This window comes from Cetorhinus maximus, chromosome 9 (genome assembly GCF_964194155.1).
Source record: "Cetorhinus maximus chromosome 9, sCetMax3.hap1.1, whole genome shotgun sequence".
In the NCBI taxonomy this organism is placed as follows: Eukaryota; Metazoa; Chordata; class Chondrichthyes; order Lamniformes; family Cetorhinidae; genus Cetorhinus; species Cetorhinus maximus.
Window position 1 is genome coordinate 71,561,002 of NC_135887.1, and position 23,761 is coordinate 71,584,762.

The 23,761-nt window shown below is 41.1% G+C and overlaps 1 protein-coding gene across 1 annotated transcript in view; it reads left to right on the forward strand.

Annotated features, from left to right (window-relative positions):
* The first annotated feature begins 6,350 nt into the window (after positions 1-6,350).
* Positions 6,351-23,761, forward strand: part of pdhx (pyruvate dehydrogenase complex component X) — a 199,915-nt gene continuing 182,504 nt past the window's right edge. Inside the window, exons 1-2 of the mRNA XM_078548835.1 lie at positions 6,351-6,448; positions 23,091-23,191. Coding sequence (XP_078404961.1) covers positions 6,385-6,448; positions 23,091-23,191 — 165 coding nt within the window. The 5' untranslated portion in view covers positions 6,351-6,384. The remainder of the gene's footprint in view (positions 6,449-23,090; positions 23,192-23,761) is intronic.

Genomic DNA, 23,761 nt, shown 5'->3' on the forward strand with positions numbered 1-23,761 from the left:
TCGTGAAGCTGTAACACTGGGCTGCTTGTATACCAAACAATGGAAGCAGCAAGTGATAGACAGAGCTAAGCGATCCCACAACCAACAAATCAGATCAAAGCTCTGCATTCCTGCCACATCCAATTGTGAATGGGGGTGGACAACAACTAACAGGAGGAAGGACTCCACAAATATCCCCATCCTCAATGATGGAGAAGCCCAGCACATCAGTGCAAAAGACAAAGCTAAAGCATTTGCAACTATCTTCAGCCAGAAGTGCCAGGCGGGCAATGTTTCCCTTGTCCTGGTAACTTCTTAAAAAAACAATCAAATTGGTAAAACACCACCTTTTCAGGAAGCCATGTGGTGGGCCCCTGATGGGACCTTTTCAGTCTAATCATGTGACGCATCCCTAAGGATTCCTTGGAGTATTTTATCCGTTCCTGATGCCAGGCTCATGGACCTAGAGTTCTTTGATTTGCTCTATTGCTGAATAGTGTAAATGTATTTCAGGGGAAGCTAGATAAACATTTACCTGCAGCAAAGATAGCGAAGTTTTTTACCATTGAAACTTCCCAATGAAGATGTCACTTTTACATTGATTTAGCTATTGCTGAAATGGGTGTGTCAGATGAAACATGTTATAAGGCTGGCGAGTCGTGGATTAGTGTAACCTCTGTTGAATTTAAGAGGCCCTCAAATGTGTATCTGGATTAAATAAGGAAAAACCACTTCCTATATAGTGATAATTTTTCACAGTATTGTATTATCTAGACGTATTGCAGTCAATGGGTACATTACCTGATTTCAGGATATAATGGCAATAAATGTTCACTGTAGTTTTGTTGTAATTAGTAATTTTCATAATTGAACACTGAAGGAAAATCTTTCCACGAGAGAAGATTATGGGGTCATGTCGAACACATATACTGGATAATTTTGGCCTAGGTGGAGTATTTCCAGTTCCCAAAAATGAAACCCTATTTGGTGCCTGGTGTTTAATACACCTTATACATAAATTATCTGCATTCATAAAATGAACTTCACTGTCTGTGTCACTGCGACATTTGACATAGACATGGCAGTCGGTCTGCTTCAATTTCTTTCGTAAGGAATGACTAGCAAATCAGGAAAGGAAGGGAAGGAAGTTACCAAGTTTAGTTTAGTTGAATCTCCTTGCCTTAACACAATTCTCAAATGACAGGCCTGACACAGAGCAAATCAACACGTCACTTTATTTCACTGTTCTTTATTTAGCTATATATATTTCTGATCAATGTTCAATTTTGAATGAACATCCCTGGCTGTCATCTCTGCTTGCTGTTGAATCAGCTCAGATAAGCTGAGGCAGGCACAGAGACAGGATGATGTTATGGAGGTAGAAATGGACAGTCTTCATAGAGTTTGCTGAAGAACACCGCTTGTCACATTCTGCTGATCAAAGGGCATTCTCTTTTTCTTGATTCTGTCTCGTACCTCCCAACTAATGACTAGCCCGTTTCACGAGGTTGCCTCCATATCTTTGTACTTTTATTTTTGCCAGTCTCTCTTGGGAAAGTTTATTATATGCCTTCTGAATGCCCATGTAGACAATCTCCATAGACACTCCCCTATCCACCCTGCTAGTGGTCTCCTCCTATCTGATTCCTCGACCCATGCCTAACATTTTCAGTTCCACTCACAGGAACTTGATCATGTCCATTCTGAGACTTTAATTATGGGGTATGTTTTGAACTCCAGCCCACTCCAGGACTGGTGAGGCTGTGTTAGGAGTGGCAGGGGGGTTAAATTGATTAAAAAGAAAAAGCCGACCCAGCCCATCGCAAATACATCTAAATACGGTTTAACCGGACTGGATTCGGGGTCATCTGAGTACCCACAATTGAGAATGGATTGATAATCATAATATTGAAGTAAGGTTCTGTGACTCAAAATTTGTCAGTGATTTTCAAGATAACATCTCCAGCATGGGTTTCCTGGGGCTTGAGAGCTAAACTGAGAAGGGAGCTGTCAAATGCTGCAGGTAAGTGCCTTTCCAGCACTGCTTGTGGGCCAGGATGATTCATCGTGCTTCTCTTCACCCCAGGCAAACCTGCTGCATTCTTCTGACCATCCTCCGCACTCTGAACACAGCCTCTCCCCCATCATGACCCATGTTCTTCTTGGTTGCTGGGGAATATTCCCAGCTGCTGTCTTGTACTGCAGGCTTTCCTACCCGTCAACTGGCCAATTAATCTGTCTGGTTACTGCACAGGAAACAGTGTTTTTAAAAATTCTGATGAAGCCATGCTCTTAAATTCGGCAGCACCTCTGTGTTTGCAGCATTGTCGGGTTTTGTCGATCGTTGACAGCCGCCCTTGCTCCCTCCCAGCCTCCCCATAAATATTGGAGACTATGTCTTTGTTTAGCTGATTATAACCTAATTCCTTTGTTTCTTAATTGTCCATGTTGTACCTTGATCAACTATTTGATTCCAATAACATTTATAAAATATGCCAATATTTATTCTAATTTACTGCCATGAAACAGCTAATTAAATTCACACCTTATTTTCAGTACAACTGTAGGGGACATAAATCTGCTGGGGTTGGTCGAGAGATGTCTGTATAAACATAAACTGTGATAGTTATTGAGAGGTAACTAGGTTAGATTGACTCAGTGTGCCTGTGAACTTTGTAGCAGAGTTACATTCAGGCTAGAAGTTCTACTCATCCCAACTTCAGGAGAGCACCCTTTTTTGTCCCCAGACTTTTCCTCTTGCAGCCTCAGGCCTCTTTGAGAGGGGCTGCAAATCAGTGCTTGTCAGGAAGATATAATTATTCTCATAATGTTATTGGAATTTATTGTAAATTAGCAGTGTATGTGTGTGTGAGAGAGAGACTTAATTGGATTAAAGGCAGCTGCTCTGAAGGTTTTGTTGTAAATATGGCAAACATGGGAGTCTTTTAAAATCTGTGTCTTACTGTTGCCTTAATGAAAGTGTAACTGGGAGTTAAATTAATTATGGGATTTGGAAGTTATAGTAGTAATTTGTAGACATATGTGTGTGCTTAAAAATCATTTTTGTTAAATATTTAATCTAGTTTTGTAAAAACCTATAAGATTTGGTGGTCTTATTGCTACTGAATTCAAGGCAACCATCTCGAAATTTATGCAAATTGAAAAATAAGTTGTGGCAGTTGTTTCAAGTTTCCCTTTAGGATTTGACAGCTCAGCATTTGCCATCAGCTGTGTCATAACAGTGCTGGGTTAGGTGGAGTTTTAGACTGTAGACTCGGACCTTGTATAAATTGGATTGTGAGTGTTCAAGTTAGTTTCACACATTGGTGCACCCTTGCAGCTAACAAAAGAGTTATTTGTCCATCAGTCTACATTTGAACCCTGATCTTGGATGTGAAAAGCCTTTGCGTGACCTATTGGGACCACCTCGCGCCTCTTCCCTGAGACTCCCAATGGTATTATAAAGGCTGGGCTAGCAACCCTCCACATCAAAGTTTGTCTCTCTGGGAAAGATCCATTGTCAACCATTGAGATGGTGACGTAGTGGCAATGTCACTGGACTAACAATCCAGAGGCCCTAGCTAATGCCCTGGAGACATGGGTTCAAATCCCATTGTGGCAGCTAGTGAAATTTAAATTCAATTGATAAAATCTGGAATGTAAAAATAGTGCCAGTAATGTTGACCATGAAACTACCTTTGATTATTGTTAAAAAAAAAATCCACCTAGTTCACTAATATCTTTTGGACAAGGAGATCTGCCATCCTTACCTGGTCTGGCAAACTTGTGACTCCAGACCCTCAGCGATGTGGTTGACTCTTAGCTGCCCTCTGAAATGGCCTAGCAAGCTACACAATTCAAGGGCAGTTAGGAATAGGCAACAATACTGGTATTGCCAGCAACGCCCACATCCCAAGGAAGAATTTAAAAAACGGGGAAAAAAAAGGAAAATATTCTTAGTTTCTTCATTATGTCTCATCCAGTTCAGCCCCTATGATTTTACAGGTCTCTGCTAGCCGACTACACGTAGATGACTATCACCTAATGTAACATTCCAACAACTGCTGTTCTCACTGCTAAGAACACCTATTTTTGATAGATCTGAACTTTGTTTTAACAATGTTATAAATGACTGTCAAAACAACACCCAAACAGCATTTTGCATTAGCAACTGTGGGCAAACTAATCTATTGCTAAATTCTCCAGACTATTGTCCGGGATACCCTAGTCCACTCCTCCATCACCCCCTATACCTTAACCCCCTCCCATGGCACCTTCCCATGCAGCCGCAAAAGGTGCAACACCTGCCCCCTTACTTCCCCCCTTCTCACCGTCCAAGGGCCCAAACACTCCTTTCAAGTGAAGCAGCACTTCCCTTGCACCTCCTTCAATTTGGTCTACTGCATTCACTGCTCCCAATGCGGTCTCCTCTACATTGGAGAGACCAAACGCAGACTGGGTGACCGCTTTGCGGAACACTTTCGGTCTGTCCGCAAGCATGACCCAGACCTTCCTGTCGCTTGCCATTTCAACACACCACCCTGCTCTCATGCCCACGTGTCCGTCCTTGACCTGCTGCAATGTTCCAGTGAAGCTCAGCGCAAACTGGAGGAACAGCATCTCATCTTCAGATTAGGCACTTTACAGCCTTCCGGACTTAACATTGAGTTCAACAACTTCAGATCATGAACTCTCTCCTCCATCCTCAGCCCTTTTTGATCCCCTTTTTACAAATATATATTTTTTAATTTTAATTTTTATATTTTTTCCCCACCCATTTCTATTATTATTTTTAAAATCTATTTCCATTCATTGTTTTATCCCCACCTTTTAGCCTATTTTGATCTTTTCTCCCATACCATCCCCTCCTCCCACCCCACCTCCACTAAGGCCATCTGTCACTTGCTCATCCGCTTGCTACTCTTAATACCACCATTAGCACCTCCTTTAGCCAGTACCACCACCATCAACACCCCTTCAACCTTTTGTTTATGACATCTTTTGCAATCTCTCCTTTGCCTTCACCTATCACTGGCCTTCTATCCAGCTTCATCTGTCCCATCCCGCTTATACAGTATATATTTCGCCACATTTCTATTTCTCTTTAGTTCTGAAGAAGAGTCATACAGGCTCAAAATGTTAACTCTGTCCTTCTCTCCACAGATACTGTAGGACCTGCTGAGTTTTTCCAGCAATTTTTGTTTTTGTTTCAGATTTCCAGCATCCGCAGTATTTTGCTCTTATTTCCAGATTACCTTTTTGACTCAGCAGGGTACGGAGAGTCAGTGATAGACTTGTTAGCAGCTATGCTAGACCAACTGTTAACAAAGGGGAAGTTACCCAAACTGGCAGAAGAAAGAAAACGCAAGCTGGGTAGGGGGTGCAAAAAGTCAGAAAAGTTACTTATCTCAACAATTGATTTATTCCTGTTAGGAAATAAAATATATATCCGGTATTTGATTATTCAGTCATTGCTCAATTAGCGAATAATTTATTTGTACGAAACAACCATTTAATTCTATCCAGCCAGGAATTTCATTGTATTTCATTATTTATCTATCCCTTTAAGGCTTCTTAGTTGATGGGTTAAACCTTCATGAACAAAGTCAATATTTATACATGTAGCAATTACATTTACAATTAATTGTTTATTAGTATGCTGCTTAATAAAAGTCATGCTGCACTTGACATTATTCAGAAAAGGTGCTCGCAGATAAAGAGCAAAAAAGCACGGATTCAAGACCAATCTACAAGATTAAGCTAAACGTAAACATAAAGATAGATCCTGAGGCAAAGTAGCAAAAATGATGGCATCCATTCCGCAGGAAGTTTCAAAATGTTTAGCAAGTTGCCAAATGTTCACTTTTTATACAGTCACTCAACTTTTGCAGGCACAGGATCTCATTGAATGACAAAATAGGGTCGAGGGGCTAAAGGGCCTATACGTGTTCCTATCATGGCAAGCAGTAGATTTCCAAGTTCCCACATAAACTCAATTTTTGTGCTTAAAGCGAGGATTTGGCAGTTATATCTTACCTATGCCTCTCTTCATATTCTCTTCCATACTTATCTAAATTTTCCTTTCAACTCCATATGAAGGCTTTAACTGATTGTACTCATTGAGAGAATTTTGGGGTCGGACAAAAGCACAACAATATTTCACAGAAAAACAATGAATTTTGGAATATGATCCTGAAATACCAATTAAATGCCTTTTTATCACTTTGAGAATTTTAACTTGCGCAATGGTCTGTTCTCTGTTGGACTTTTGTCTACTTGTGTTGAAGCTGTTCATCAGCTTTCCTAAGTTTCATAAGTTTCATAATACATAAGCTTTTTGCATGAAAAAAATAGTGGTTAATGAATTTCTTCCTGTCTCCTGTAGGTGTTGCTCCACTCAAAGTGATGATGCCTGCACTATCACCAACAATGGAAAAGGGGAATATTGTAAAATGGCTGAAAAGAGAAGGTAAGTCACAATATTAGTGACTAAATCTCTTAGAAGTGCAAGTCGTTAAAACAGAGAAATGAACTGTTTTTGAAGTAGCATTTGTGGCCAGTGGCCTCTTCTTCTCCACCGCGCCCCCCCCCCCCCCCCCCCACCGCCCCAACAGCCTGCACATCACCCAAGTTTAAAGGATCATTGAGTTTTGAATCACGATGGGACAGAAACTCATTTTATTTTTTAGAACAATGTACTGTTCTGAAGCTATAGAGTGTGTGTAAATCTGTGTGCATATATATCACATGTGCACATATAGAATGTGTCTCTAAATTAGGGAGCATCTTCTGTTTGACATATGATTTACAGCAGAGAAACAAACCATTCAGTCCAACAGGCCCATAACAGTGTTTAAGTTCCACATGAGCCTCCTCCTACCCTGGTTCATCTGTCCATCAGCATATCCTTTTATTTCTTTCTCTATCATGTGTTTATTTAGCTCCCCTTTAAATGTATTAATGCCGTTCACCTAAACTCCATGTGGTAGCTCTTTCCACATTCTAATGGTTTTCTAGGTTCAGGAGTTTCTCCTGCATTCCCTATTGGATTTATTAATGACTATCTTATATTTATGGTCTCCCCCACAAGTGGAAACATCTACCCGAAGTCAACCTAATCAAACCCTTTCTCAATTATAAAGGCATCTATCCGGTTGCCACTCAGTTTCCTCTTTTCTAGAAACAAAGAACCCCAGCTTGTTCAACCTTTTTTGATACGCATAACCTCTCACTTCTGATATCATCAGTAAATCTCTTTTGCACCTTCTCCAGTGCCTCCACAACCTTTATTATAACATATTGAGCCCTTCACAATACTCCAAGTAAGGTCTAACTGATGTTCTATACAAGTTTAACATAGCCTTTCTGCTTTACAATTCTATTCTTCCAGAAATAAATCTGAGTGCTTGGTTTGCTTTTTTCTGACTTTATTGACCTGCTTTGCTGCTTCTACTGATTTGTGTATCTGTACCCCCAGATCCCTTTGCTCCTCTGCCCAACTTAGAAACTTATTTTCTAAGGAGAAGGTGGCTTCCTTATTCAGACCAAAATGCACCACTTCACACTTACCTATATTGAAGTTCAATTGTCAATTACAGACCCACTCTGCAAGTTTACCAATATCTTCCTGTAATTTGTCACAGCCCTCCTGTATTAACTACGTGCTCCAATTTAATGTTGTTTATAAATTTTGAAATTATACTTTTGATTCCTAAGTTTAAATAGTTTACATAGATGGTGAACAACAATAATACCAGCACCGACCCTTGTAGGACATCACTTCCCAATTGTTTACCAATCTGAGTAACCAAATTTTTAACCCCTATGTTCTCTTTTCTGTTTTGTAGCCAGATCTCTATCCATTCTGCTACTTGTCCCCTGCCTCCACATGTTCTGTCCTTAGTCTATCATGTGGTACCTTTGCAAAGGCCTTTTAAAAATCTAATATATTATGTCTATTAGGCTACTGTTAACTATCTTTTCTGATCATTCTTCAAAGAATTCAGGTTTGTTAAGCATAACCTTCCTTTGAAATCTGTGCTGACTACTCTTTAGAAAAAACTTCTAGATGCTGAAAATATGCTACCACATTTTTGAGTAAGGATTCCATTATCTTTCCTATCACTGACGTTGAGCTAATTGATCTATAGTTTCCCTTTTTAAATATAAAAATACATTAGCTGCCACTAGTCTTCCAACAGTACTCTATTTTCGAATGAATGTTATATATGTGTTATTGTACCTATGCTGTCTCTTCCTACGAACGTATGAACAAACATACAAATTAGGAGCAGGAGTAGGCCACTCAGTCCTTTGAGCCTGCTGTGCCATTCAATGAGATCATAGCTGATCTGATTGTAACTCCAACCCCACATTCCTGCCTACCGCTGATAACCTTTCACCCTCTTCCTTATGAAAAAAGCTACCTAGCTCTGCCTTAAAAATATTCAGACTCTCCTTGCACTATCTTTTGAGGAAGAGAGTTTCAAAGACTCACAGCCCTTAGAGAAAAAGTTTCTCCTCATCTCTGTCTTAAATTATTTTTAAACAGTGACCCCTAATTCTAGATTCTCCCAAGAAGAGGAAACATCCTCTCCAATCCACTCTGTCAAGTCCCCTCAGGATCTTAAAGGTTTCAATTAAGTCATCTCTTAACGCTTCTAAATTCCAGTGGATACAAGCCTAACGTGTCCAACTTTTCTCCACAAGACAACCCGCCCATTCCTGGTATTGGTCTAGTAAACCTTCTCTTAACTGCTTCTAACATATTTGCATATCTCCTTAAATAAGGAGACCAATACTATACACAGTACTCCAGATGTGGTCTCACCAGTGTCTTGTACACCTGAAGCATAACCTCCCTGTTTTTGTATTCGGTTCCCCTCACAACGAAAGATAACATTCTATTACCTTCCCTAATTACTTGCTGTACCTGTATACTAACCTATTGTGAATTATGCACGAGGACACCCAGATCCCTCTGAATCTCAGAACTCTGCAATCTCTCACCATTTAGACATTAAATATGCTTCTTCATGTACTTCCTGCCAAAATGAATTTCACAGTTGCCCACATAATGCTCCATTTACCTGATCTTTGCCCACTCACTTAACCTATCTGTCCCTTTGTAACCTCCTTATGTCATCTTCACAACTTACTTTCCTACCTATCTTTGTGTCGTCAGCAAATTTAGCAACATAGGCATTTATGCCTTTCATAAGACCAGGAGTTTTATTTCTTTGTTTAGTTTATCAATTAGCTCCCCCTTTTTCTATCTAAACTGTCTTTATATCTTTGCCAATTTCTTCTAACGCTGTGTCCACTGTGCCTTATATTTACCAGGAAGATTAACAATGTAATTTTTTAATATCTCTGCCATTTTGTTGTCGTTATCTGTAAGTTTATTGTCTGTATAGCTTAGTTGCTCTGTCCCTATCCTGATTTTTCTTTTGTTTTTTCTGTGCCTGTAGAATACTTCATGAAGGAGTATAAATAAAACGAACTTCCTAATTTCTTTGAATTCTTTCTAAATATTTTTGCATTCCCTTTTGCTATCCTTTCCTTTGTTGTCTATGTACTTAGTATATACCTTTTTCCTGTTGTTTCAATTTTATCATTATTTCTTTAATCATCCATGGTAAGTCACTGGCTGGATTGTTCTTGTTTTTTGGTGGGATATAAATCTCCTGGACTCCCTTAATCACTGTTTTAAATGTGTGCGACTGCTGTTCTATTTCTTTGACTGCATGTAAATTTTCTTCTTTATTTTCCCTAGTTCCTTTCTCATCTCCTTTAAAATAACTTTTTTTCCCCCAAAGTAATTACCCAAATTGGCCTTTGTCTTACTTCTGTCCTTCCCAATCTGTATCTTAAACTATATAATGATGTGATTGCTATTGCTTAGATGTTCCCCATGCTTTCTTTTATCTGTTCTTTGCGTACTGTGCTTTAAAACCTGCATCACTCACGCTATTTGTTTTTAAATGATACAGAATGTTAGTTTTTGAATAATTGACATTATCATCGTATAGTTCATGGGTGATGCTATGAAAAACCTCAGCCCTAGTGACTGGCCTACCTCTTTAAGTCCCATTCGTGAACTAGACTGGCTGGTCAATTTCACCAGTGTACTGTGGACCTGTCTGGCTTAGTTATTACAATACTGGGTTTGCAATAGAGAGTTGGCCTACTCCACCAGTTATGTGGATATTGATTGGTTTTATTCCTACTGACTTTTTGTGTTGATAAAATTATAAACGGATCCACAGACAGGGAAGGTCACTGAGCTCCATATGTAACTGTGATAATGGAAGTCTGATACAGTGAGCATATACACCAAAGCATCTTCAATATGAGGACAATATCTCAGTCAACCATGTGGTTTACACTGTTCGTCTCCGGCTGACGGCACTAGGACTAAAATACACCTTTGATTTACAAAGGTTATGGGATTAGAAATTGGTCATGTATGATCTTTTCTCCGGTATGCAAATTGTTCTAACACAACTTGTAATTGCCCAGCCTAGAAATCTATAAAACTGAGTTGGTGATGTCGCCTCCCAAATCCATATCAACCTTCTCGCAACTCCATGTTTAAAATTCTCCAAACAGGCTTCTGCTCCTTTCACAGCACTGAAACAGCCCTAATCAGAGTCACAAATGATATTCTGCCTGACAATAACCCTGGTAAATTATCCCTCCTCACCCTTCTCAATCTGTTTGCAACCTTTAATCTTATCAACCAGGTCATACTCCTGCAGTGCCTCCTTTGTTAGCTCTGTGGATTACCTTCACCTCGTTCTGCTCTTACCTGTACAGTTGTAACCAAAGTATCTCCAGAGATGGCTTTCCATCGCTGCACTGTTACCTCTGGAGTCCATCAGAGATCTACCCTTGGCCTCCTCCTATTTCACATTTATATGCTCACCCTTGGTGACATCATCCACAAAAGTTAGAGCCAACTTCCACATAAACACAGGCGATGCATAGCCCTACCTCGCAGCCTCTCTCTGCCCCTCCACTACTACAGTTGTCAGACAGTTTCTCCACCATTCAGTGTTGGGTGAGCTGCAATTTCCTCCAGCTAAACCCTGGGAACACTGAAGCTATAGCCTTTGATTCCTGCCACAAGCTCCCTTGTCCCCAATTCCACCCTACTCTGGGGCAGTGTTGGATACTGTCTCAGCTGATCCAAATTATTCACATTCTCCATATCCTACTTGACCTTGAGCTGTTTCTGACCCCATATCCTGTCCACCACAATGGCAGCTTCCTCCCACCTCAACCATCTAATGTTGAAACTGTCATCTGTTCCTTTGTCACTTGCCGATTTTAAAAAAAATTCATTTATGAAATGTGGGCATCGCTGACTAGGCCGGCATTTATTGTCCCTCCCTAGTTGTCCTAGAAGGTGGTGGTGAGCTTCCTTTTTGAACTGCTGGAGCCTGTATGGTGTAGGTACACCCACAGTGCAATGCTGGGTGGTCTTTCCAATTTTATTTTTATTAGACTTTTCTGCAGTGGTTTGATACAACTGAGTGGCTTCCTGGGCCATTTCAGAGAGCAGATAAGAGGCAACCACTTTGCTGTGAGTTCATAGTCACATGTAGGCCACACAGGGTAAGGACGGCAGATTTCCTTGCCTAAAGGATATTAGCTATTCAGATGGGATGTTACAACACTCCGGTGGTTTCGCGGTCACCCATGCAAAGTCTTCTTTTTTGTTCTAGTTTTTTTTAATGAACTGAATTCAAATTCCTCAATTTGAACGGGTTTAAGTCCCACCCCAAGGCTTGACCTCAATCAAGGCTGACATTCCTGTTCAATACTGAGGGAGCGTTGTACTCTTGAGCTGCTGTCTTTCAAATGAGGTGTTAAACTGAGACCCCTGTCTGCTCTCTCAGGTGGGTATAAATGATCCCATGGCACTATTTCAAGGAAGGGCAAGGAAGCTATTCCAAGTATCCTGGCCAATATTTAGCCCTCGATGACATCACAAAAACAGATTATCTAGTCATTATCACATTGTTGTTTGTAGGAGTTTGCTGTGTGCAAATTGGCTGCTGCGATTCCTACATTACAACAGTAACTACACTTCAGAAGCACTTCATTGGCTGTAAAGCGGTTTGAGACATCTGGTGGACATGAAAAATGCTATAGAAGTGCAAATCTTTTTCTGTCTTACATCTCCGGATGTCCAGGCCTCTGGGGTACTAGCCCAGTAATGTAACCACTATTACTACCATTTGACTGTACCAATTACTACCATTTGGCTGTCCTGGCCAAGCCTCTCATCCTCCACTTTCCAGAGTCTTCAACTTATCCAAAACTCTGCAACCTTGTATCCTATCATGCAACTAGTCCTGGCCACGTTAAGCCTAAGTTTGTGGACTACAGGAGCTCCCAGTCCACCAATGCCTAAAATTTAAAATTTTCATCTCCATGTTTAAATCTCTTCTTATCTCTGTAACTTTGTCCCAGACTCTCTAGGGAGATGGAGCGATTTAGGGAGAGAATTCCAAAGTATTTCCCAGATGGGTGACAGCACCATTTCTGAGGTGCAGGGAGGTAGTGATGTATAAGACCATAAGACATAGAAGCAGAAATTAGGCCATTCGGCCCATCGAGTCTGCTCTGCCATTCAATCATGGCTGATAAGTTTCTCAACCCCATTCTCCCGCCTTCTTCCCGTAACCTTTGATCCCCTTACCAATCAAGAACCTATCTATCTCTGTCTTAAATACACTCAATGACCTGGCTTCCACAGCCTTCTGTGACAATGAATTCCATAGATTTACCACTCTCTGGCTAAAGAAGTTTCTCCTCATCTCTGTTCTAAAAGGTCTTCCCTTTACTCTGAGACTGTGCCCTCGGGTCCTAGTCTCTCCTAATGGAAACATCTTCCCCACGTCCACTCTATCCAGGCCTTTCAGTATTCTGTAAGTTTCAATCAGATCCCCCCTCATCCTTCTAAACTCCATCGAGTATAGACCCAGTCCTCAAACGTTCCTCATATGTTAAGCCTTTCATTCCTGAGATCATTCTCGTGAACCTCCTCTGGACCCTCTCCAGGGCCAGCACATCCTTCCTGAGATATGGGGCCCAAAATTGCTCACAATATTCTAAATGTGGTCTGACCAGAGCCTTATAAAGCCTCAGCAGCACATCCCTGCTTTTATATTCTAGTCCTCTCGAAATAAATGCCAACATTGCATTTGCCTTCCTAACTACCGACTCAACCTGCAAGTTAACCTTAAGAGAATCCTGGACTAGGACTCCCAAGTCCCTTTGCACTCCAGATTTCTGAATTCTCTCCCCATTTAGAAAATAGTCTATGCCTCTGTTCTTCCTACCAAAGTGCATGACCTCACACTTCCCCACGTTGTATTCCATCTGCCACTTCTTTGCCCACTCTCCTAACCTGTCCAAATCCTTCTGCAGCCTCCCCGTCTCCTCAATACTACCTGTCCCTCCACCTATCTTTGTATCATCTGCAGACTTAGCCAGGATGCCCTCAGTTCCTTCATCTAGATCATTAATGTATAAAGTGAAAAGTTGTGGTCCCAACACTGACCCCCGCGGAACTCCACTAGTCACCGGCCGCCATCCTGAGAAGGACCCCCTTATCCCCACTCTCTCTCCTGCCAGACAGCCAATCTTCTATCCATGCTAGTACCTTGCCTCTAACACCATGGGCTCTTATCTTACTGAGCAGCCTCCTGTGCGGCACCTTGTCAAAGGCCTTTTGGAAGTCCAAGTAGATAACATCCATTGGCTCTCCTTTGAGGAGGTAACGAGCAGGTTAGACAAAGAATTCTAACAGATTTGTCAGGCATGACCTCCCCCTGATGAAATCATACTGACTTTGCCCTATTTAACCATGCACGTCCAAGTATTCTGAAATCTCATCCTTAATAACGGACTCTAAAATCTTACCAACGACCGAGGTCAGGCTAATTGGCCTGTAATTTCCCGTCTTTTGCCTCACTCCCTTCTTAAACAGGGGGTTACATTAGCGATTTTCCAGTCCTCTGGGACCCTCCCTGACTCCAGTGATTCCTGAAAGATCACCACTAGCGCCTCCACTATCTCTTCAGCTATCTCCTTCAGAACTCTGGGATGTAATCCATCTGGTCCAGGTGATTTAACCACCTTCAGACCTTTCAGTTTTCCTAGCACCTTCTCCTTGGTAATGGCCACCATACTCACCTCTGCCCCCTGACTCTCTTGAACTTTGGGGATGTTACTCGTGTCTTCCACCGTGAAGACTGACGCAAAGTACCTATTCAGTTCCTCCGCCATTTCTTTGTTCCCCACTACTACTTCTCCAGCTTCATTTTCCAGCGGCCCAATGTCCACTTTTGCATCTCTCTTACCCTTTATATATCTAAAAAACCTCTTGCAATCTTCTTTTATATTACTGGCTAGTTTACCCTCAAATTTGATCTTCTCCCTCCTTATTTCTTTTTTAGTTGTCCTCTGTTGGTCTTTGTAGGCTTCCCAATCCCCTGGTTTCCCACTGCTCTTCGCCGCATTGTATGCTTTCTCTTTAGCTTTTATGCTGTCCCTGACTTCCCTTGTCAGCCATGGTTGCCTTGTCCTCCCTTTAGTATGCTTCTTCTTCTTAGGGATAAATTTTTGCTGTGTCTCCCATATTACTCCCAGAAACTCCTGCCATTGTTGTTCCACTGTCTTTCCTGCTAGGCTCATCTCCCAGTCAATTCTGGCCAGCTCCTCTCTCATGCCTCTGTAGTTGCCTTTATTCAACTATAATGTACAAGACCAATTTCAGAGAAATGGAACATTCATAGGGGCTTTAGGGTGGAGGAGGTTACAGAGATGGAATAGATCTAAGAAGGGATTTCAACACAAAGCTGAGAATTTTAAATGGGAGGCACTGGGGGAATCATGAGCCAATGTAGGACAGAGAGTCCAGGAGGCTTTGGTATAAATAGCAGAGCTTTAGATAAGCTGGAAATTTGTGGAGGATGAGCCAGAGAACATTGGAATGGTTTACTGTGAAGGTGATAAAGGCCTGGATAAGAGTTTCAGCAGCAGATGGTCTCAGAGGCAGGAGTGGATCAAAGAATGGTTACAGCACAGAAGGAGGCCATTCAGTCCATTCTGCCTGTGCCAGCTCTTTGTAAGAGCAACTTAGCTAGTTCCACGCCCCGACCTTTTCCCTGTAGCCCTGCAATTTCTTTCTTTTCAGATAATTATCCAATTCCCTTTTGAAAGCCATGATTGAATCTGACTCCTCCACACTCATGCAGTAGATTCCAGAGTGTGACTCGCACTGTAAAATAGTGAAGTTAGATGATATTACACAAGTGCTCGTGAAGGAGAACACATGGAGTCGGAAACTCAGTTGAGGGTCAAATAAAGAAATGAGAATGCAAATGGTCTGAGGCAGTGCCTGGGGAGGGGGATGAAATTGGTCGTGAGGGGATAGAGTTTAGGGCTGAAGATACTGGCCTTGCACTTGCCGTTGCTAAGATGAAGTGGGAACTTTGCTACAATAGGCTTGTGCAGAAAGCTTCTGAAGAAGAGTGAATCTGCACTTTACAGAGGAGAATAAATGGTGTATAAATGGTATCTTTAAATGCTGTTTTGCAGGATTGATTACAGTTGTATAGAACTAAGTGTCCTGGCCAGCTGTGTGATTCACTTATCCTGTCATACTCCTGGGTGACATTATTTGTGGGACTTTCTCTTGAAAGTTAAGAATTTTAATCGGCATTTTGGTGATGTTGTGAACAGCCCTGTGAATGTGAGTCATGTGTGAAAATGTTTTTTTTGCTGTAGAACTGTTACCCTGTTGGCAGGTGTTAAGAAATGGGGGCGGTGAGCTCTGAAAACTGTTTAAGTACTGTAACTGAACTACATCCTTGATGAATGAAGTGTGGTGTTTCACAATTCATGGTGTTATTTTATCTCTGTTTGCCAGTGGGCCTTAATGCCAAGTGACAATTGCATGTTATTGAAATGTATTCTACATTTACAATGTCCATGAACTATACTCTTCTTATTAAATGCCAGCTAAAAGCAATTGACAACAATCACATCATTATTTTAAAAAGAGGGACACAGCACAATAGCCTTGATGAAGCACTGTTATAGCCTGTTCTGCACTTAGATTTTTAATCTGTCATACTTAGCAAGGCTTGCATGTTAACAAATTGGATGCAAACTTTCAATGGCAATGATACGCTGGTTCTGTGATCCAATATGAACAGGAACATTAATCTGAATTCTAGTACTGATAGAAGCGTTTGATGTACATAGTCCCTTTCAAAATAACTTCCCTTTTTGTCCCCCCAAATATTAAAAGCTATTGCAGAACATTCCACAGTCATCAGTGGTAGGTAATTAAAAGTTTGTAGGGAATTCAGATTTAATTGGGCCATTTGTGCAGGAAAACAGTTTCTAATGTTTACTGAAAGTGGAATATCTCTGGAATATCTAAGAAGCCCATCTAAAAGATTAGACACCCTGTACCTACAGAACTAGCAAGCCTTAGGTTGGCCTGATCTCCACCTTGCACAGGTGTTGAGATTAGTCTGCTAGTGATATCATCAGAACTATATTCACAGCGATTGACTTATAGGTGGTGGCTGGCATTTCTTACAGTACTTCATTTAATAACTGCAACTCAAATAGATTTATACAGTGTGGGGAAAAATGTTTTAATATAAACATCTGATCCTACACAAATCACGACAGTTCAAAGTATTGTGAGTGGAGCACTCCAAACGTTTCAACATAATAACAGTATGAATGTCGGTATTATGGATTCACTGCCTGCAGTAATTAAATTCTGTTCAAACCGTTGAGTTTAATTGTTTCCTTTATTCTTTTTGTTAAGGCTGATAATTGCTTTAGAAAATGTGTTTAATATTCAATTGGAATTATTATTGAACGGAGCAGTGAGGTATTTACCCGAATGTTGCTGTATTTAATACCCTAACAATCAGCAGTGTAACTCCTTCCATCTGTGCCTTTATTATTGCCAAACCTCCTGTATATTGTGTGTTCACATGGAAAGATCTGTTCGCAGAACATTCTGCTAGTCACACTTTTATTGAGAGAATAATATCCTCCTGTAACAGGCTTTACTAAAGAGGTGTTGTGGTTGAGAGAGAGGTTTTACAGACAGTTAGATAATTGGAACAGAGGTCACTGACCTCCATGCACTTGTGCCACACTGACTGCAGTCACACTTTATCTTCTAATGTTACAAATTTGGTCTGACAATGGGTTACAAAGCACTCCAAGAACTGTATTTTGTTTTACTATTTTTAGTGTTTGGCACTTGCAATGAGAATATAGCGTTCCACGCCAGAGACTCAAACAAAAAAATAATCAAAGTACTACACTGGAGTGTCAGCCGAGGGAGTCCTGTTCCAAGTGCCATCTCCTGGATGAGGCATTAAACCGAGACTCCATCTGTCCTCTTGGATGGACATAAAAGACCCCGTGGCACTATTTTGAAGAAGAACAGGGGAGTTATCTCCAGTTTCCTGGCCAATATTTCTCCCTCAATCAACATCGCAGTATCACATTACTGTTTGTGGAATTTTGTTGTGATTACATTGTAACAGTGATTACAATTGCTAAGTACTTTGTTGGCTCGACGGTGTTTTGGGACATCCCGAAGTCATGAAAGGCACTGTATGAGTGTGAGTCTTCCTTTCTTTACTGTATCTGGTAGCATCCTGCAATGTGAGTACCTGAAACTTGAAGTTATTGTTGGCTCATAATTCCAGCCAGTAGAGGGCAGTACAAGCTCATTGTTGGTAGTGAGTGTATATGAATATGACCGTCTGTGCATTTTAACATTCCTACCTAACATTTGTTCTGCCCCAAAAGGGGGATTAATACTGCCGTGACGTTACATCTCAGAACAACTATGAAGCTTGCCAAGACATGTGATACCAGCTGAGCACTGAATCTTACCTGGCCAGTTGAAGCGATGAACAAGCATTAAAATCTTTGGTCTGTCCACAAGCATGACCCAGACCTCCCTGTCGCTTGCCATTTCAACACTCCACCCTGCTCTCATGCCCACATGTCCGTCCTTGGCCTGCTGCATTGTTCCAGTGAAGCTCAACACAAACTGGAGGAACAGCACCTCATCTTCCGACTAGGCACTTTACAGCCTTCCGGACTGAATATTGAGTTCAACAATTTTAGATCATGAACTCTCTCACCCCCTTTTTTTTCCCCCAATATCCCACCTATTTCCATTACTTTTAAATGTATTTCCATTCATTGTTTTATCTCTGCCTTTTAGCCTATTTCGATTCCTTCACCCCACCCCACCCCCACTAGGGCTTTCTGTATCTTGCTTGTCCTGCTTTCTACCCTTAATTAGCACATTCCTTAGATAATATCATCACCTTCAACACCTCTTTGTCCTTTCGCCTGTGACATCTTTTGGTTATCTCCACCTACCACTGGCCTCTATCCAGCTCTACCTGTACCCCCCACCCCCCCTGCCTTAAACCAGCTTATATTTCACCTCTCTTCCATTTTTACTTAGTTCTGTTGAAGAGTCATACGGACTCGAAACGTTAACTGTGTTCCTCTCCGCAGATGCTGCCAGACCTGCTGAGTTTTTTCAGGTATTTTTATTTCTGATTAAGATCTTTTAACTGACCTTTCCAAAATTCACACATTTTTGTTAACTGCTGAGATTTATCAGCACTTCAAAACAGTAAACCAAAGCAGTATGATAACCTGTTTATACAACCCATGGTTCTGAGTGGGAGTTTGGCTCTGGGAACTTTGTTTCTGTATGTTACTTAGCTGTTCTACTTGTATAATTGGATTACCTCACAGGGAGAATATCTACTGTTGGCCCTTTTGAGCTTTCAGAGTGAGCTTCCACGGAAGCTGTTGCACATACTCCAACACCAGCTAAAAGGGCAACTTTTTGTCCATAAGCTTCAATGAAATATGAATCCATATCACTGCAGCGTAAATTATGCAGTGCATTCACACTCCAGTAGAAGTTATGTAGTGCAATTGCCCTGCAGTATGAGCCACATTGGGAAGTCACATTCCAGTATCAGTCGTGCAGTGTAATAATACTACAATTGGAGTCATGTGTTTCACATCAGGTGCATCCTGTCTGGGAACTTGACAAATTTTGCTGTATGTACTATCTGGAATAATGCGTATTATCTGAATGGCCTCTTGTCTCTCACTGCATTCTCAAGCTGCATGTTCCCCTGCCTGCATGGCATTCCCAAACTGCCAACATAAGCTATGTCGTTCTGACTTGCTATGCACTCAGTTGCAAAACAGTCCACAGCTGTACTTTTCCCAGCTTGAACTGTGTGATGCAATTCAACCTGCAGTGATTGTCCATTCCCAATATGTTCCTAACCCCTTGTGTAATGGGTCTGTTTGTGTGTGTTGGGATGGGGGTGGGGGATGTAGTTAGGGGGCGGGGGTCACTTGATTTCCCAGAATGGTAAAGGGCTGTGCCTACTCAGTTCTACTGTATTTACTACCTTGTGGTAGGAATTATGCCATGTAGGATTGCCAACTCTGGAGGACATATTTCTGGAGGTTTCATCATGTGGCCCCCTGGCTCCAACTGATGCACAGTTAAAGAACCTTTTCCTCACCTCCAATATTTTCATAACTAATAAATGAAGAAAGAAACATTTTCAAAGAAACTGGAAAAATGTACTTTTTTACTGCTGCAGTGATTTTTCTCCTGGGTTGCTTGCCAGAATTTTTAATTCCTGGAGAGTTGACAACTCTAATGGAGAGCAGGCCAGTTATTTGCTCTAACAATACTATGTGTGCTTCATTTTTCTAGCTGTCAACAGGGATATCTACATGTGGAATTTAGCAGTTTAAAAACTAATAATTTTAGCATTCAGAGAATAGTGTGCCTTTTGACAGCAGTAATATTGGAAATTCTTGTGAAAGTAGCATCATAGAGGGTTTATTATGTATATCTTTTTTGGGAGCTGGAAGTGTTTATAGTAGCTGAACATCACGCCAGATTCAAGAATGTACAGTGCTGATGGGTTTACAGATTAGGGAACATTGAAGAATGTACAGTGCTGATGGGTTTACAGATTAGGGAACATTGAAGAATGTACAGTGCTGATGGGTTTACAGATTAGGGAACATTGAAGAATGTACAGTGCTGATGGGTTTACAGATTAGGGAACATTGAAGAATGTACAGTGCTGATGGGTTTACAGATTAGGGAACATTGAAGAATTTACAGTGCTGATGGGTTTACAGATTAGGGAACATTGAAGAATGTACAGTGCTGATGGGTTTACAGATTAGGGAACATTGAAGAATGTACAGTGCTGATGGGTTTACAGATTAGGGAACATTGAAGAATGTACAGTGCTGATGGGTTTACAGATTAGGGAACATTGAAGAATGTACAGTGCTGATGGGTTTACAGATTAGGGAACATTGAAGAATGCACAGTGCTGATGGGTTTACAGATTAGGGAACATTGAAGAATGTACAGTGCTGATGGGTTTACAGATTAGGGAACATTGAAGAATGTACAGTGCTGATGGGTTTACAGATTAGGGAACATTGAAGAATGTACAGTGCTGATGGGTTTACAGATTAGGGAACATTGAAGAATGCACAGTGCTGATGGGTTTACAGATTAGGGAACATTGAAGAATGTACAGTGCTGATGGGTTTACAGATTAGGGAACATTGAAGAATGTACAGTGCTGATGGGTTTACAGATTAGGGAACATTGAAGAATGTACAGTGCTGATGGGTTTACAGATTAGGGAATATTGAAGAATGTACGGTGCTGACGGTAATACAGATCCGGGAGTATTCAAGAACTTTTGGTGCTGAAGGTAATATTGACCATGGAATATTGCAGAACATACAGTGCTGATAATACAGATCAGGGAGTGTTCAAGAACGTACAATGCTAATGGTAACACAGAACCGGGAGTATTCAAGAATGTACAGTGCTGATGGTAATACAGATCAGGAGGTATTCAAGAACGTATGGTGCTGATGATAATATTGATCAGGGAGTATTCAAGAACGTACGCTGCTGATGGTAATACAGATAAGGAGGTATTCAAGAACGTACGGTGCTGACGGTAATACTGATCAGGGAGGATTGAAGAACGTACGGTGCTGACGGTAATACAGATCAGGGAGGATTGAAGAACGTACGGTGCTGACGGTAATACTGATCAGGGAGGATTGAAGAACGTACGGTGCTGACGGTAATATTGATCAGGGAGGATTGAAGAACGTACAGTGCTGACGGTAATACAGATCAGGGAGTATTGAAGAACGTACGGTGCTGATGGTGATACAGATCAGGGAGGATTGAAGAACGTACGGTGCTGACGGTAATACAGATCAGGGAGTATTGAAGAACGTACGGTGCTGATGGTGATACAGATCAGGGAGGATTGAAGAACGTACGGTGCTGACGGTAATACAGATCAGGGAGGATTGAAGAACGTACGGTGCTGACGGTAATACAGATCAGGGAGGATTGAAGAACGTACGGTGCTGACGGTAATATTGATCAGGGAGGATTGAAGAACATACTGTGCTGACGGTAATACTGATGTTTCTGATATGTATTTGCGAAAAAAGGTTGAATCTTTATTTGGTTGTGGGGGGTCCTGAAAGGCATTTATTTAACCCCTAGCTGGATTGGAACTTCCTGACAAATTGAAAAACTGTATTCAAATGAGCTGTTTAGTAACCAGAAGCAACTCTCTGATACAATCTTTAGTTCTGTACAGCGCTAGGCAACACAAGAGCTCTTCAGCAGGGTCAGTGTTTTTAGTGTCAATGCAGGGTGAGAAATAGGAAGATTTCCATGATCTCATGCTTGGTGGTATTCATTGAGAATTGTGTTCTGTTGCGCTGTTATCTCTGGCCAAGTACATTGAAGAACCAGAGATTATACTGGTTGAACAGGCCAATTGTGACTTGAACAATGCAAGAGGTATGAGTTGTTCTTAATGTGGCATGCTCTAGGCATTCCGCCATGAGAGCAAAATTATTGTTTGGATGTCAAATGGGGATATAGTAAACTAATTGGTGCCCCTTAAGTGGCCTGATATCCAGTTTGACACCACATGGCTAATGATAGTTGTTACATTGGGACATACCAGATCATGTCGCTGAATTTGATGCTTTATCACTTTGCCTCCACAGCGTTCAAATAAAACCTCGAATGCAAAGCATATATTGATGTTTATCATTATTTAATTCTTTATATACATTTTCTTGGGTTTTGGGATACACACACACACACAACAGAAGTAAAAATGTGGCCTTAGTGTTTACTTGACAGTCTTCTTACCCTTGCTGCTCAGCATTGAAACAATGCATCATCAGTGTTCTACCTCATGTATTTTAGCTATCCCCTTTCTCATCCTCTCCTGTTCCCTCCCACATATCTCCCCACTCAGTTCAGTGCTTTTACATAAATTCTGAATTAAAACCTTTGAAAGCACCATAAGCAATTTTAAAAGAAAAAAATATAATTATTTTTGCTTTTATCAGAGAGAGTTTATGCAGTAGTGGAACCACCTTTGTTAATTTTAGCATTTACAACTTGTGATGTATTATTGATTTAACTAGCATCTTTATCAGTTGTAGTTAGCCTTGGCTCGGTGATAGCACTAATGCCTCTGAATCAGAGGTTCATGGGTTTAAGCCCCACTACGGGACTTGATCAATAATCTAGGCCTTCACATCAGTACGGTACTGTGGGAGTGCAGCACTATCAGAGGTTTTTTGAATGAGGTGTTAAACTGAAGCCCCATCTGTCCCCTCACATAGAAAACCTCATAAGACTATTCAGATAAGAGCAGGGCAGATCTTTCCAGTGTCCTGGTCAATACTTATCTCTTAACTAACACCACCAAAACAGATTATCTGGAGATTTATTTCATTTGTTTGTGGGACCTGTCATGTGCAAATTGGCTGTCATGTTTGCTGAAAGGACAACGAGAGTATTCACCAAAATAGTCCATTTTCTGGAAAGCACTTTGGAAAGTCCCAAAGATATGAAAGGTGCTATAGAAATGCAACTTCTTCCTGATATCCTTTCTTTCTTTTCCCAGGTGAAACTGTTAATGTTGGTGATGCACTGTGTGAAATTGAAACGGACAAAGCTGTTGTTACGTTGGACTCTAGTGATGATGGTGTGCTAGCAAAAATCATGGTAAGAACATTAATTTCAGATCAAGAGTGTCATTCATTATCTATCCTTCTCAAGAATAGTAAATCGGTACCAGCCTAATTCAATGTTGTGTAGCAGAATCAAGGACAAGGAAAGGAGGGTGTGAAAATTGAAGGACAGAGTAAGCTCCTATTACTGGTACATCTCTCAGCAGCTGCTGGTAGAATGGAATTGGCAGAGCTTGACTTATGTGGAGATCAATCGCTAGTTAAATTGTGAGGAATTGATGAAAGAAAGTGTGTTGAAGAGGCATGCCTGCCAATTCTGTTTTACCATCGTCTTTTTTTCTGTCTTTCTATGCAACTCATCTCAACAAGAGTTGTATTCTGGTGCTTGGGTTGATGTTGGATCTGGACTAGAAAAGGGGAAATAAATGGAATGTTTTATGAAATGAACAGCTGCATTTGTGAACTTTAGGAGATTGATGGCTTTCCTGTAGGTTACCAGAGAGTGTAGCAGAAAAGTACTATCATCAATCAGGATTTTACAGATGAGGGCAGGCTGTACAGTAGATCTTGCTGCTGATTTGTGTTTTTTCAGGGCTCTGGGTTA